The sequence below is a fragment of the Geotrypetes seraphini genome, chromosome 4 (genome assembly GCF_902459505.1).
Source record: "Geotrypetes seraphini chromosome 4, aGeoSer1.1, whole genome shotgun sequence".
NCBI lineage: Eukaryota > Metazoa > Chordata > Amphibia > Gymnophiona > Dermophiidae > Geotrypetes > Geotrypetes seraphini.
The window spans coordinates 150,054,832-150,071,223 of NC_047087.1; the positions used below are offsets into that span (position 1 = coordinate 150,054,832).

The 16,392-nt window shown below is 43.0% G+C and overlaps 1 protein-coding gene across 5 annotated transcripts in view; it reads right to left on the reverse strand.

Moving 5' to 3' along the window:
- The window catches only part of GNAO1 (G protein subunit alpha o1), a 1,237,229-nt gene that overhangs the window by 563,119 nt on the left and 657,718 nt on the right, over window positions 1-16,392 (reverse strand). For all 5 annotated transcript variants that reach the window (XR_004539356.1, XM_033943713.1, XM_033943712.1 and 2 more), the window contains exon 5: window positions 9,133-9,261. Coding sequence is in view for 4 of the 5 variants with exons in the window: in XM_033943713.1 (XP_033799604.1) it covers window positions 9,133-9,261 (129 nt within the window). In the remaining variant the exon portion in view is untranslated. The remainder of the gene's footprint in view (window positions 1-9,132; window positions 9,262-16,392) is intronic.

Genomic DNA, 16,392 nt, shown 5'->3' on the forward strand with positions numbered 1-16,392 from the left:
AAAACTACCACTTACTCTAGTGCAAGATACATTTATGAAATACTTGAAAGAAGTTTTGAAAGTTCCTGAAACCTCTTATCCGACTCTCACAAAAATATACTATTTACCAACTAGATCTACAATGAAACCAAACCAGCACAATCTATCTGCTGATAGTTTGGATTTGACAAATTTCTTAGAGAGGTCTGATAATGAGGTGCTGGCAACTACTACGCTCCTTGTACAATTTGCAATTGATTCTGACAGAGAATGGATGCTTAAGTTGTTCTTTAAGTTTAAGGATATACCATTTATGTCAAAATTAGTGAGAATGTATCCAGACGTGTCAAGATTAACCAAAAAGAGAAGAAAACAGTTTCTCATTTTGAAACCTAAGGTATTGCAGTTGGGTGGGACGTTCATGCTCAGATACCCCTGTAAATGTGTGATGGTCTATCAAAGTAATAGATATGTCTTTTTTGAGCCCCAGCAATTGATAAAATTTATTTCCGCTAAAGAGCAAGTTTAGAACTCTTGAGGGATTCTCTTTCTCAAGTCAGCTTAATTAAGTAAGGTTCTTAAGCCCAATCAGCTACCATCTTTATTTTCCTTTATATTGTTGAATGCAGATGATGTTCAACCTGAACAAGTGTAAAGTGATGCATGTTGGTAGCAAAAATCTCATGCACAAATATAGGATGTCCGGGGCGGTACTTGGAGAGACCTCCCAGGAAAGGGACTTGGGAGTTCTGATCGACAAGTCGATGAAGCCGTCCGCGCAATGTGCGGCGGTGAATAGGGTGAACAGAATGCTAGGAAGGATAAAGAAGGGGATCATGAACAGATCGGAGAAGGTTATCATGCCACTGTACAGGTCCATGGTGCGCCCTCACCTGGAGTACTTCATGTACCGCCGTACATGAAGAAGGACTGTGACAAACGGACGTCTTTCCCAAGGTTTGCCACAGGGAAATTAAGGAAAGTATATAAACCCCAGTGCAGAAGGGCTGACCAGGTCAGTGACCAGGACAATAAATTAGCTGACTACCTGGTGAGTGACAATGAAATGGAAATAGAACAGGAAGGCTTAGACTTACCTGAAGCAGTTCCAGAGCCAGGCAGGAAGAAGCTGCCTTGCTATTGTCCATTGCCTGTAAGGCAGAAAGCTCGTAGGCAGTTTCCCCTCAGAGGAACGGCATGGGCTGAGGAAGGAATTCCCTTCCCCCATCCAAAGCCAAGGGGGAGTGGTTCTTCCCCTCAGTTTAAAGCCAGGCTCGTTAGAGAGCAGAGGGAGGAAGGAGGAGGAGCAGAACGAGGCTTGGCAGTAGAGCAAAGGCAGGACGGGGCCGAGCAGTTCCTCAGCACTGACTGGGAAATGACTGAGGAACAGGCTGGTAATTTGGCCACTGAATTCCTTCCCCCAGAGCCCATGGTATGGGAAGAAAGTGGGGCTATACAGGAAAGCTGTTCAGAGGAAATGGAGAGCTGAATATCTTGGGAAAGGGCTGTGAACAGAGGTTTTGTCTTGGCTGTATTTCTCTACTTGCTCTGTGAACTAATGACTGTGGGAGTTACTAGTGAAATAATCCTGTACTGCAATTTCACATGTTGGTTTGCTGGAATGTATAGAGGGATACAGTAATGTCCTCTTCAGGCTAGGAGCACTGCTGAACCCCATGTCCGACTGTAATGCTGGCTAGTTTAAACCTCAGATTTTCCTGGCTTCAGGAAGCCCAGCTGCAAAGGGGTTACCATAACAATTAACTAACTCAATTAGTCTGCCTGCCTCGTAGGAAGAGTGAGATTAACCCTCTCAGTGAAAATCCTGCTCGAGACTAGGGAGAAAGTTCAACCCAGCTAGAGAGAGAGAATGCACTGCAAGACAGCAAAGAATATTTCTCAATCATGAACAAGAATGTCTCTCCTGTAAAGCTACAATGGAGAGTTAATTGTGCTAACTGTTTCACCTCCTAGCCTCATGGAATATTAATGACTGTATGTGGTTTACCAACCCAGTCCAGAGTTGATTACTGGGTGACTAAGAGTGAAATGAACTTTTTCTGTTGTTTTTGTATGATGTTCATGCTCCCAGGAAAACCCGGAGCGGCACAGTAATTCCACGGCCGGTGGCCGAATAAAAGCTTATGTTTTCACCAAGGCCATTCTGACAAAGTGTGATTTTTTCCCATAACCCTTGGAGAATAAGCTTAGTTGGGCATTTGCCAACGACTACCAACTTGAAAGGTGACCCTAATTCTAAAGGGACCACGCCAGTAACAAGCTTCATGTCACTACCCGACGGCTCAGGGTGTTCGCAGAGAGCGTGGGTGTGACAGGACACAGAACTACTCGAAAGGGTCCAGAGAAGAGCGATTAATATGGTTAAGGGGTTGGAGGAGCTGCCGTACAGTGAAAGATTAGAAACTGGGCCTCTTTTCTCTCGAACAGAGGACATTGAGAGGGGACATGATCGAAACATTCCAGGTACTGAAGGAGATAGACTTAGTAGATAAGGACAGGTTGTTCACCCTCTCCCAGGTAGGGAGGATGAGAGGGCACTCTCTAAAGTTGAAAGGGGATAGATTCTGTACAAACGTAAGAAAGTTCTTCTTCACTGAGAGAGTGATGGAAAACTGGAATGCTCTTCCGGAGTTTGTCATAGGGGAAAATACCCTCCAGGGATTCAAGACAAAGTTAGACAAGTTCCTGCTGAACAAGGACGTATGCTGGTAGGGCTAGTCTCAGTTAGGGCGCTGGTCTTTGACCAGAGGGCCACCACATGAGTGGACTGTTGGGCATGATGGACCACTGGTCTGACCCAGCAGCGGCAATTCTTATGTTCTTAAAGTATTGTATTACTTGTTTTGACTCATATTTTGTCAAAAGGATAAAATTAAAAAATAAAGATTAAAATAAAAAAATATCTTGGTTCTTAAAAGTCAAACCACAAAACCTAGATTTCTTCTCAACTATAAGCATCCTGCCATTAGACAATACTATTTTTTTTACCCATTAAACCTTCTGGATTGCCAAAACAAACCTACTTTGTCTTTTGTTTATGCAATCTTAAAAAATTAATAGGACGGGGGAGGGTTTTTTAATTATTGAAGACAATGATTTTATGAAATATAAAATGTAGGGAGGGAGGGGGATAAATTTAATTTGATAAAGATTAATTGTAAAATCTCAAGTAAATTATCTATGTTACAATGTTAATATCAATATTGATGTACTTGATGTAAGTTATAAAATGGATAAAGAATTTAAAAAAAATTAATAGATGTCCAACTAATGTTATTGTATTCTGAATAAATCAAAAAGCATCCTCAAAATTTTCTAAAGCTAGGCTCAAAATAAAAATATCATCCACATAAGACAAATATTCCTAAACTAGTCAGCCGTTCCCCCAAAGGGGATAAGTTAAAAAATAAAGAAGAAATTGGTGAACCATGTGAAAGACTACTTCATTTACTCCAGAGAGCCATAATGTCCAGCATACAGTTCTGCCTGGTCTTTGTATTGATGCAGGCCATTTACCATAATAGAATAGATTTCCAACCATAATTTGAAAGGAAATAATCTGAAAAACTTGTTGATTGTAGATTTCTGTGTTGGGGTTTACATGGTAAACTAGTTCAATATACTACTAATACTATTTACCACTTATATAGCGCGAGATGGTGCCTGCCGTAGAGACTTGGGCAGTTTGTTCCAATCATATGACGCAGCAAGGTAGAAGGGATGGAGGAAGAGAATGGAACAGATAGGAGGGACTTACCAGCTGAGCGCAGCTTGCATGGGGGACCAGAGGGGGAGATAAGTGAAGAGAGATAGTGAGGAGCAGGTGAGTGAGGGCATTGATAGGTCAGTAAGAGGAGTTTGAATTGTATTCAGAAACGAATGGGAAGCCAATGAAGTGATTTTAAGAGAGGGGTAACACGAGTATGGTGGCTCTCATGGAATATGAGTCATGCAGCTGAATTATGGATGGATTGGAGGGGAGCGAGATGGCTAAGCGGAAGGCCTGAGAGTAGCAAGTTGCAATAATTTAAGCGCAAGGTGACGAGGCGTGGATAAAGGTTGGAAGGATTTTGGTAATATTATGGAAGAAGAAGTGGCAGGTTTTAGCGATGTATCTGTGCAGTGAAGGAGAGAGAGGAGTCAAAGATTACCCCGAGATTGTGAGCAGACAAAACAGGGAGGATGAGAGACACACAGAGACAGAGAACGGGGGACGTGGGGAGGTGGGTTTAGGCAAGGAGATGAGCAGCTCCGTTTTAGCCATATTCAGTGAGTCATCCAAGCAGCAATGTTGGACAGGCAGGCTGAGACTCTGGTCTGGGCTTCAGTAGAGATATCTGGTGCAGAGAGGTGGATCTGGGAATCATAAGCATAGAGGTGATACTGAAAGCCATGGGAGGAGATCAGTACTCCAAGTGAGCAAGTATAGATTGAGAAAAGGAATGGTCTCAGTACAGAGCCTTGAGGTACACCAATCAATAGAGGGAAGGCTGTGGAGGAGGAACCACCATTGCATACACTGAAGGTGCGATGAGAGAGAGAGGAACATAAGCAGTGCCTCTGCTGGGTCAGACCAGAGGTCCATCACGCCCAGCAGTCCCCTCAAGTGGCAGCCCATCAGGTCCAGGACCTATATAGTAATCCTCTATATAGTAATCTTCTAACCACAAGGTGACATTCTTTTTGATGCTTCCTGTGCTCTTTCCAGTTTTCCTCAGATTTGTCCTTTTTGCATTTCAAGAATGAATTCTTCTTATCTCCTATCACTTTCTTTACTTCTTTAGTTATCCACACCGAGTCTTTTGTTCAGATCTTTTTGCATCCTTTTTTAAATCTGGGGATATACAGATTTTGCGCCTCGCTCACTGTGTCCTTGAATGAAGACCAGGCTTGCTCTACAGTCTGCGATTTCGTTGAGCTGTTCCTAAGTTTCTCCCTTACCATTACTCTCATCGCTTCGTAGTTTCCTTTCTTGAAGTTAAAAGTTGTCGCTGTGGTTCTCTTTCCCTTTGATATTCCTACTTCAACTTTGAACTTGATCATATTGTGATCGCTGTTTCCCAACGGACTCACTACTTCCACTTCTTTTGCAGGTCCTCTTAGCCCATTGAGGATTAGATCCAAAGTGGCATTCCCTTTCGTCAGTTCTCTGACAAGCTGCTCCATGAAGCAGTCCTGTATAGCCTCCAGGAATCCGGTCTTCCTAGCGCATTTAGAGTTTCCAAGACTCCTTTCTATCCCAGGATAGTTCAAGTCTCCCATAAAAATCGTGTTACCACTTTTGCATTCTCGCTTCATCTTGGCTTTCATTTCTTCATCGTTTGCTTTGGTTTGCCCAGGTGGACGATAGTACAGGCCCATCTTTATCTCGGGCCCATTCCTTCCCAGTATTTTAACCCATAGTGATTCCAATTTATTGGTCGTCGCTGCTGTGTCCATTCTGGTCGAGTGTATGTTATCCTTTATGTATACGCTATTCCTCCTCCTTTCTGACCTGGCCTGTCTTTGTGATAGTTTGTACCCTGGCAGTGCTATGTCCCATTTGTTTTCTTCATTACACTATGTTTCAGAGACCCCAGTGATGTCTAGGTTCTCTTTTTTGGCCATGACTTCTAGTTCTCCCATTTTGTTCCTTAGGAGAGTGCAGAACCCTGAAATCCCAGCGAGAACAGTATCAAAGACAGCAGAGAGATTAAGAAGGATGAAGATAGAGTAGAGGCTTTTGGATTTGGCCAGGAACAGGTCACTGGAAACTTTAGTAAGGGCAGTTTCCGTGGACTGCAGCAGGCAAAAGCCTGACTAAAATGGATCTAGAATAGTTTGGGAGAAGAAATCCAGGCAATGGCGGTGAACAGCACATTCAAGTAACTTGGATAAGAAGGGGAGGAGGAAGATGGGGCAATAGTTGGAGGGGCACGTGGGACCCAGTGAGGGTTTTTTGAGGAGGGGTGTGACAATAGCATTTGAAGGCAACATGTGACAACATTTTGTTTGAAGGCATCAGGGACAGTTGCAGTGGAGAGTGATGATAGGTTGAGGATGTGACAGATATAAAAATAAATAGCAATTGGACACAAGGTCCCAGGCATCTTCTCTTCTAGTTGCAATTGTTGAAAGAATAGTGTGCAGAGTTAAGGAAGATAATCATGCTTACAGTGAGAAAGTCAGCAAGCTATTCTGCAAGCTATGTTATGCAGTGAAGAGCAACAAGACAGAAAAAATGCAGTAGAGAAGATATTGAAAATCAGAGGTGAAGGAGATGAGAAAAAATTGTTTGGAGACAGCAGGAAAATACCATTCATAAACACAACTACACTCTGCCAATTACTTGACTAGAGTGACAGAGTCCCCTCTTGCCTGTACCATGACAACAGCAGAGATCAAGGCATTTCTTAGCAAATCCATGGTGGTTCCAGACTAGTCATTACACACCCAGTTTATAGAAACATGTGTAAAAATAACAGCTGAGGCTGTTGGTCATTTGCACAATCAGGAGAGGAGGGAACATTATATTAGGGGTCAGTTGGTCATCAGGGAGCTCATGAGCTGAAATAGAAGCAAACAAGATATGGCTTCTTTGCTGGATTTTATTAAATAACATTAAATTAACTGTATAAATGACATTTTATAGACAAATATGTGGCTACAGATGTAGTTCAGTTTATACATTCAAATAAATATTAATTAATTTTTACATATTTCGACTGTGATTTGATGTACTGTAGGTAAGATTCACTTTATGCAGTTTCTGATCACTTTACGCAGTTTCTGAAGCTAACTTTAGATTCAGCATGCAAAACTGTAAAGTTTGAAAAAATAAAAATCTGTCCCTAAAATGGACACATCCCAATGGGAAGGGGAAGAAAGGAGAGAGATGCCTGAATACAGGGAAAGAAGTGACAGAATGAAGGGGGGGGAATCATATGAAGGGGTAGGAAATAGATGGGGATCCCCAAAGGGAGGGAGAGTTACAGTACCAGGGTAGCAATTTCAGAAGTGCTCCCTGTTCCATGCACAGGGCCTAAGAGAAGGGAGAGCTCACATAAAGGGTCCCAGGTACACATCTCATCATAACCCCCTTCTGGACCCACCTGTCATCACCCCCAATAACCCTTATGCCTGCAGTTATCTGGCCACATTTGTTTTAAGGAGCAGGTTTTGGGCTGTAAGTTATGTGGAGGGGCATAATCGAAAGGGACATCTAAGTCCGTTTACGTCCATCTCGTAAGCCGTCCAAAGTTAAAAAGAGTCTAAGACATATTTTCGAAAGATACGTCCAACTTTTTTTACTTTCGAAAATCGTCTAATTATACGTCCTGCCGACCTGATCATCCAAGCCACTAAATCGTCCATCTTTATACCACATTTCCGTCCAATCTTCTGTCCAAGTCCAAAATGCCTAGAACAAGCCCTGTTGGACGTGGGAGGGGTCTTAAAAGTGATGGACTGCATACCCAGACATGCCACCTAAATAGTGGGGTATCTTTACAGGGCACTGCTGTGAACTTCACAAAAAGGGTGCCATGGCTTCTCCTCACTACAGCTCCCTTATAGGTGACGGTGAGCCCCCCAAACCACCTCCAGAATCCCCTAAACCCACTTATCTACCACCCCGATAGCTCTTATGGCTGCAGGAGCCACTTATATGCCAGTAAAAAAGGGTTTTGGGGTTGTATAGGACAGTGCACGTATTTCAGTATCAATGCAATGATTACAGGGGCTTATGGGCTTGGGTCCTCCTCTCTATGGATCCCTAACCCACCCCCAAGATGACTTAAGCTGCCTCTGGGCTGGACGACTAGGCTTTCCTATGCCAGGTGGCAAGTTGCTGATGGCCTGGAGGCTTAAATTTAAAGTTGTGAATAAAATTTTTATGGGGGTGGGGGGGGTTGGTGATCACTGGGGTAGTGTGTGTGGGTCTGTGTTATGTGTTTTCAGTGCTTATCTGGTGAGATTAGGTGGGTTTTTGTGACTTAGACCATGTTTTATATGGTCTAAGTCACAATGTCAAGTTCCGTCTAGGCTCTGTTGTTAAACTTTTGGTTATACATGCTGTATGACTAAGTCTAAGCTGGCCCACATCCCGCCCTTGACACGCCTTACGAAACACCCCGTTTAGCTTTGAATGTTCAGCGGCACTATGAAGGCCTAGGTCATTTAGAAATACGTCCAAAACCCGGTTTTATTATTGGTGCTTGGACGTTTTTGAGAAATGTCTTAGGCCAGTTTTTGGACGTTTTTCTCTTTCGATTATGAGCCCCATACTGTATTGTATTGTGGTTTGTTGAATTTTGTTTTGATTATGTCACCTGCATAGATTCTGGATATGCAGGCTATAAATGTTTTAAATAAATAAATATGTCAATGCAGAAAGGTTTTAGTGAGCACACATTTTCCACCACAAGTTTACTAGTTAGGGTGGGATATGGGCCTGAGTCCCCTTCTCTGGGGTCCACTGCACCGACTACCAGGCTACTCCAGACACCTGCTTGCTGCTTTACTAGGACTGGCCATATCTGCAGCTGTCATAGAGAGAGGTATGTACTGTTTCTTTCACATCTTTGGGGGGTGGAAGAGGGTCAATGACCACTGAGGGAATGTGGGATGCAATGTCTTCATACCTCCAGTGGTCATTTGGTCAGTTTTGGCACCTTTTTGGCACTTATTCGTTTTTAAAATCAGTCTAGCCCCAAATTAGGGGGGCTGGACTGGATAAGTTCTAAGCCTGCCCTAATCCTGCACAACCTCCCCCCCCCAGCAAAGAAAACATTCTAGATAGTAGGTTTTAAAAATGACAATTTGGAAGTTTTGATGATCCAAACATCCAAGTGCCACATTATGATGTTTTTGGGAAGTTTTTCTTTTTTGAAAATGAGCCCCTTAGTATCCTAATTTAGGTGCCTATTGCTGAAAGTCTGTGCTAAGCTCCTAAACTTCCTCTAATCACACCCTAACTCTTGCCCCCAGCTACACAATTTTCAAGATCCTACAAGCAGCAACTTAACAAAACCAGAAGCCTAAGTTTAGAAACTTAGCCCTAGTCACCTTTCAAATGGGTTCGTTTAGGCTCCTAATTTCCAAAGTTAGACTTCCAAGCCTTCTGAAAATTGGTTAATGTTTTCTTTGACTAACCTGAAATGGAGATTTTTGAATGTGAAATGGGTTTCTACGATGCCAGTTGTTTTGACCCTGGTTCGGAGGATATCTTGTTCTGTTGGTTGGTAGTCAGCTGCTCCAATTCGATCTAAGCTGTCTAGGTAGCTGAAAGAAAAGAAATACATGTGAGTATTAGATATTTTAAAATTCATTTTTGAACCTTTAAAAACTCCACTAGCATGAAACAGCTTGAAGATTAGTTTGCAATTTCTCTTGTCACATTTTAGCTGAAAATATCACAGGAAAAGTGATTCCAACAACTAAAATAGTGCTGTTATGTGATAAGCAGAAGTGTTCCTAGGAAAGGCCGAGAAAGAGTTTAAACTTATATGCATATTTTTGAGTATTTTTCCCCCCAAGACACTATTAGTATTACTGTATATACTCAAATATAAACTGAGATTTTTGGGCCAAAAATGGGGTTCTCGGTTTATATTCGAGCCTCCTTTGCTTTTTTTTTTCCTCCCCTCCTCACCCAATGACTAACAATGCTATTTTCCACCCTTCCAAATGCCTGGCATTTTTCAGCCCCTTCCCCCCTCCCGATGACCAGCACTGCTATCCCCACTGATGATCATTGTTATCTCCTCCTCCCCTTCCCTGATGCCCGGCACTCCTATCACCCCCTCCCCGATGACTGGCATTCCTATCTCCCCCCCTCATTGACTGGCAGTCTTATCCTTCACTACCCACTTCTCTTTGCCCCGACATCGCACTTACAGCCTGATGCTCCAGAAGCCAACGCCCTCGCTCTGTGCTGGGCTGAAGAGCCTTGACCATCTGTACATGCTCAAGACCTGCTGGCTCCCGCCCTCTCTGGGATTCTCGAAGGGAGTTCAGCAAGCTTTGAACATTCGCAGATGCAATACTGGAGAGGGCAGGAGCCAGCAGGCCTTGAGCATGGGCTGGTGAAGGGCCTTGAATGTCTACTCAAGGCCCTTCACCAGCCCAGCAAAGAGCATTGGGACTGTAAGTGTGACTGTAAGTGTGATGTTAGTCTGCGGCAGGGAGGAGCAAATAGTGGAGGATAGGAGTACAGTACCTAAGATAGTGGCCTCCTCTGTACTTTTCTTTTGCCGCAGTCCACTCCCCTCTGAAGCAACTTCCTCTTTCCGCTTGGGTGGACTGCAGCAAAGGAACGGTCCAGGGGAGGCTGCGGGCAGCAAGAGGAAGGAGATGGTGGCACATGGATGGAGGGTTAGGGGAAGAGTTGGGGCACATGAATGGAGGGAAGTGGCGAAGGAGGGAAGAGATTGTGCACATAGACAGAGGGAAGGGGAAGAGTTGGAAAGACAGATTTGTGATGGAGGCAGAAAAATGGAAGAAAACAGAATATGAAAATCAGTGCCAAAGAAGGATGTAGTGAAAAAAGTAAAAGGAGAGGAAAGAAACAGCAAATGCATAAGGAGGCCTTGGAAACAGAGTTAAGAGCACAGATGGACCAAGATGACCAGAAAAATAAAATTGCCAGATAACAGGTAGGAAAATTATTTTTATTTTCAATTTAGTGATTGAATTATGTCAACTTTGAAAATTTACATCTGTTGTTTTTATATCCTCTTTAATAAAACCCTAAGCACGCATGTGCACTTACAATGGCGTGATCCCTGCCTCTGTGATTTGTGCCTCTGTGGCCATGTTGGATTTACAGTGCGTGCAGTACGTGTGGCGCTTAACGTGGCAGTTTGTCTCCTGCAGTGTAGCGACGGTAATAGGTGGCGGTGATAGGTGGACAAGACGGACAGGTGCTGCGAGGCATCTGGCTGTCAGAAGAGGTGTTTAGTCAAATGAATGAGTCCTCCCATGCTGGTAAGAATTACAGGATGTAAATACAGGGAAGTGAAGGAGCAGGAAAATGCTGCTGCTGCTACACAGGGAAGTGGAGGGGGAGGGGTGGGAGACAGACAAACAGACAGACAGACGTGGCCAGAGAAAGAGAGCCAGACAGAAAGAAAGACAGACAGACAAAGGGGGCCAGGGAGAGAGAGAGAGACAGACAGAAAGAAAGACAGACAGAGAGGGGACCAGGGAGAGAGACAGACATAAATAAAGACAGACAGACAAAGGGGGCCATGGAGAGAGACAGACAGAAAGAAAGACAGGGGGCAGGGAGAGAAATAGAAAGAAAGATAGACAGCGGGAGGGAGATTGATAAGTTTCAAGTTTATTCAAAAATTTTATAAACCGCCCAATTGGCCTTCTAGGCGGTGAACATTATGTTAAAAACATATATGGGGTAATTATACATTCTTTAAAACAATCATAATTCAAAACATTTAAAAACAATACCAAAACAAACAGGAACAAAAAAGGGAAGAAGGATAGAACTACAATTTATCAAGTAAGAAAGAGTACATATAGGGAAAGGACAAAAGGGAGGGTATATAAAAGTAGATTAAAACTACGTAGCCCTTAAAAGGGCATTTAGATCTCGAAAGCATCAAGAAAAAGAAATGTTTTAAATTTCATTTTAAAATGGTGAAGATTTGATTCTTCCCGTAAGTGGATCGTAGTATTATTCCAAAGAGATAGAACGCTGACAGAAAAAATGGTAGACCTCATTGTATTGATAAACTTCAGAGATGGAACAGATAGCAAATTTTTAGACGAAGATCTTAGAGTCTTAGAAGAGCTATAGAGAATAAGAAGGTTATTGATAAATTCTGGTTGACTATTTTGTCTAGTTTTAAAGGTCAGTAAAATAATTTTATATGTGATTCTATGTTCTACCGGCAACTAATGAGCTTTAAAAAGGAGGGGTGTAGCATGGTCTAACTTCTTTGCGTTAAATATGATCTTCACTGCAGAAAGAATGATAGACAGAAAGTGGCCAAGGAGAGAGAGAGAGACAGAAAGAAAGACAGAAAGCGGCCAAGGAGAGAGACAGAAAGAAAGAAAGACAGACAGACAGATAGCGGCCAAGGAGAGAGAGAGACAGAAAGAAAGACAGACACACAGCAGCCAAGGAGAGAGAGAGAGACAGAACGAAAGCACTACTGCTGGACAGGGAGAGCAGGCAAGGGATGTTGGTGGACAGCCGAGGAGAGAGAGAAAGAAAGAAAAAAATGACAGAAAGCGGCCAAGGAAAGAGACAGAAAGAAAGACAGACACAGGGGCAAAGAGAGAGAAACAGAAAGAAAGAAACAAAGACAAACAAACAGCAGCCAAGGAGAGGGAGAAAGACAGAAAGAAAGCGCTATTACTGGACAGGGGGAGCAGGCAAGGGGTGGTGATGGACAGCTGAGGAGAGAAAGAAAGAAAAAAATGACAGACAGACAGCGGCCAAGGAGAGAGACAGAAAGAAAGAAAGACAGACAGACAGACACAGGGGCCAAGAAGAGAGAGAGAGAGAGAAAGAAAGAAAGAAAGAAAGAAAGACAGTGGCCAAGGAGAGAGAGAGACAGAAAGAAAGACAGACAGACAGAAAGCGGCCAAGGAGAGAGAGAGAAAGAAAGAAAGACAGACACATTTATTCTAGCACCCGTTAATGTAACCGGATTAAAGACTAGTAAGAACATAAGAATTGCTGCTGCTGGGTCAGACCAGTTGTCCATCATGCCCAGCAGTCCACTCCCGCGGCAGCCCCCAGGTCAAAGACCAGTGCCCTAACTAAGGCCAGTCCTACCTATGTATGTTCCGGTTCAGCAGGAACTTGCCTAACTTTGTCTTGAATCCCTGGAGAATGTTTTCCCCTATAACAGCCTCAGGAAGAGAGTTCCAGTGTTCCACCACTCTCTGGGTGAAGAAGAACTTCCTTACGTTTGTACGGAATCTATCCCCTTTTAACTTTAGAGAGTGCACTCTAGTTTTCTCTACCTTGGAGGGGGTGAACATCCTGTCTTTATCTACTAAGTCTATTTCCTTCAGTATCTTGAATGTTTCTATCATGTCCCCTCTCAGTCTCCTCTTTTCAAGGGAGTAGAGGCCCAGTTTCTCTAATCTCGCGCTGTACGACAACTCCTCCAGCCCCTTAACCATTTTAGTCACTCTTCTCTGGAGCCTTTCAAGTAGTACTGTGTCCTTCTTCATATACGACGACCAGTGCTAGATGCAGTATTCCAGGTAAGGGCATACCATGGCCCGGTATAGCGGCATTATAACCTTCTCCGATCTGCTTGTGATCCCCTTCTTAATCATTCCCAGCATTCTGTTTGCCCTTTTCGCCGCCGCCGCATTGCACAGACAACTTCATTGACTTGTCAACCAGTACTCTCAAGTCTCTTTCCTGGGGGGTCTCTTCAAGTACCGCCCCGAACATCCTGTATTCATGTATAAGATATTTGTTACTGATAAGTATCACCTTACATTTATCCACATTGAACCTCATTTGCCATGTCGCGGCCCATTTCTTGAGCGTGTTTATGTCACGTTGCAGGTCTGCGCAAACCTCCTGTGTCTTCATTACTCTGAATAATAATAATTTATTTTATATACCGCCTAACCAGCAGTTCATAGCGATTTACACAATAGGTACTCAGCATACAATATAATAATAACATCATCTTAAATAATAAAATGCTAGCCCGCGCATGCACAGTAGTGAAACGTGTTCCCTGATCCCTTTTCTGTCGGGATGTGGCCCCACGACTGCGCATGCGCTAGATGGCGCGTTGAGGAGTCATAATGCAGACCCGGAAGAGCGAAGGAAGCCTCACACTGAGCAACTGTATTTACACTGTGCAACGAGCCTCTGCAACGGTCCCGGGTTCCTCTCAGCCCACCCTTCTCGCGGTCTGGCCGGCTACCTTAGTCCTTTGCCGCCGCCGCCACCCCCTTCCCTTCCCGCGGTCGACAAAACTCTTGCCTCCAGCAGCCGCCGCAGCACTGTAAATACGCTGCTTCGCGGCCTCTACTGCCTTCATTTGCTCTTCCGTTTCTCTGATGACATCATCAGGGACACGGAAGAGCAAATCGGGGCAGTAGAGGCCGTGAAGCAGCGTGTTTACAGTGCTGCGGTGGCTGCTGGAGGCAAGAGGTTTGTCGACTGCGGGAAGGGAAGGGGGTGGCGGCGGCGGCAAGGGACTAGGGGAGCTGACAAGACCGCGAGAAGAGAAAATTGCGTGAGCCACGAAGAGACAGGGAGGAACTGGAGCTGGAGAGGGAAAGGGGCCTGCTTTGGGGAAGGGCTGTGCTTGGAGGCAGACAGCTTTGCTTGGGGGGGAGACAGAAGGGGGACCACAGAGAGACAGGGAGGAACTGGAGCGGGAGAGGGAAAGGGGCCTGCTTTGGGGGAGGGGTGTGCTTGGAGGCAGACAGCTTTGCTTGGGGGGGGAGACAGAAGGGGGGGGCCATGGAGACACAGTCAGGGAGGAACTGGAGGGCCAGAGGGAAAGGGGTCTGCTTTGGGGGAGGGGTGTGCTGGGAGGTAGATAGCTTTGCTTGGGGGGGAGACAAAATGGGGGGCCACGGAGAGACAGTCAGGGAGGAATTGGAGGGGTAGAGGGAAAGGGGGCTGCTTCGGGGGGAGGGGTGTGCTGGGAGGCAGATCATTTTGCTTAGGGGGGGAAGACAGAAGGGGGGCTACGGAGAGACAGTTAGGGAGGAACTGGAGGGGGAGAGGGAAAGGGGGCTGCTTTCTAGCACCCGTTAATGTAACGGGCTTAAAGACTAGTACATAATAAAATTCTAAGTAACTAATACAAGCATTAAAACTAATAAATAAGGAAAACACAATATAAACTAAAATAAGTATAGATAAAAAGAATAAAAGTACATTATAACTACATGATAATATAATAATCAATAATATTATATTGTTTAAATAAGTGGGTTTTAAGATCTTTCCGAAATTGATAGTAAGTAAGAAATGGAGAAACAAGATGATTCGAACATAAATTCATTAATCCTGCTTGGAATGCTAAGGTCCTATCTAAAAAATTTTTGTAACGACATGCATTTGCTGAAGGAAAATAAAACCAACCAGATCTATGAATATTTTTCTTAGAAATAAAAAAACTAAAATGAGAAACAAGGTAAGCCGGTGCTAAGCCAAATAAAACTTTAAAACATATGCATCCAAATCTAAATAACACTCTAGCCCTAGTGAAGCTTTTGATAATATACACTGATATGATCGTATTTTTTCAGATTAAAAATCAAACGAATAGCTGTATTTTGTATGATTTTAACATTACAATAATCCAATAATGAAAGGACTGAAGATTGAACCAGGATTTTAAATGATATAAAATCAAAATATTTCCTAATAGTACACAGTTTCCAAAGGACAATAAAACATCTTTTAACCAGAGAATCTGTATGGGCCTTAAAAGATAAGGACCAATCTAAAATAACCCCTAAAATATTCAGCGTAGGAGGTATCGAATAAGACTGACCGTTTAGAAGTAAAGTTGTTTCAGTCATTTTTTCATTAGAACTAGCTAGAAAGAATTTTGATTTGTCCAGATTTAATTTCAATCTAAATGTAGATATCCAAATTTCCACTTGTGTATGAATAAAAGCTATATAATTTAACACTTCTGAAGTGAGTTCGGTTAGAGGGATGAGTATTGAAATGGCATCTGCGTAAACATAAAATTTTACCTGTAAACTATGTAATAAATAACATAAAGGTGCTAGATAAACATTAAATAAAGTTGGAGAAAGTGGTGAACCTTGAGGGACTCCATTTTCATTTACCCATCTGGTAGAGTATTGACCAGCACTTACTACCTAGTAAGATGGGAATTACTCTAGCTCATGGAAAAACCCTTCGGAGGCACTCCAAGGTTCCCCGTTATCACCCACGCTATTCAACATTTACATCTCATCCTTAGGACATATATTGCAAAAGTTAAATTTAAACTATTACATGTATATGCTGATGATATTTCTATTTTAATTCCTTTGGATAGCATAACTAATGAAATTTTAGAACACATTTCTTATATTATGACTGAAATAGAACAATGGACAATCAACTTCAAATTGAAATTAAATACAGAAAGGCAGAAGTTTTCTTAGCAAGCCCAAAGGATAAAATTACTAGAATATTTGTCACATCTAATTGGTCACAATTATCCAAATTCTAAAACTATACAAATATTAGGAGTCACATTAGACACACATCTATGGTTGAACACAGAAATATAGTGGTGAAGAAGTGCTTTTATGCACTTTGGAAATGAAAGACCATTAAAATATACTTTGACACTTTATCTTTTAGACTATTGGTGCAGTCTTTGGTTCTATTAATATTGAACTACTGCAATATTGTTTATTTGGGTGTATCAAAAA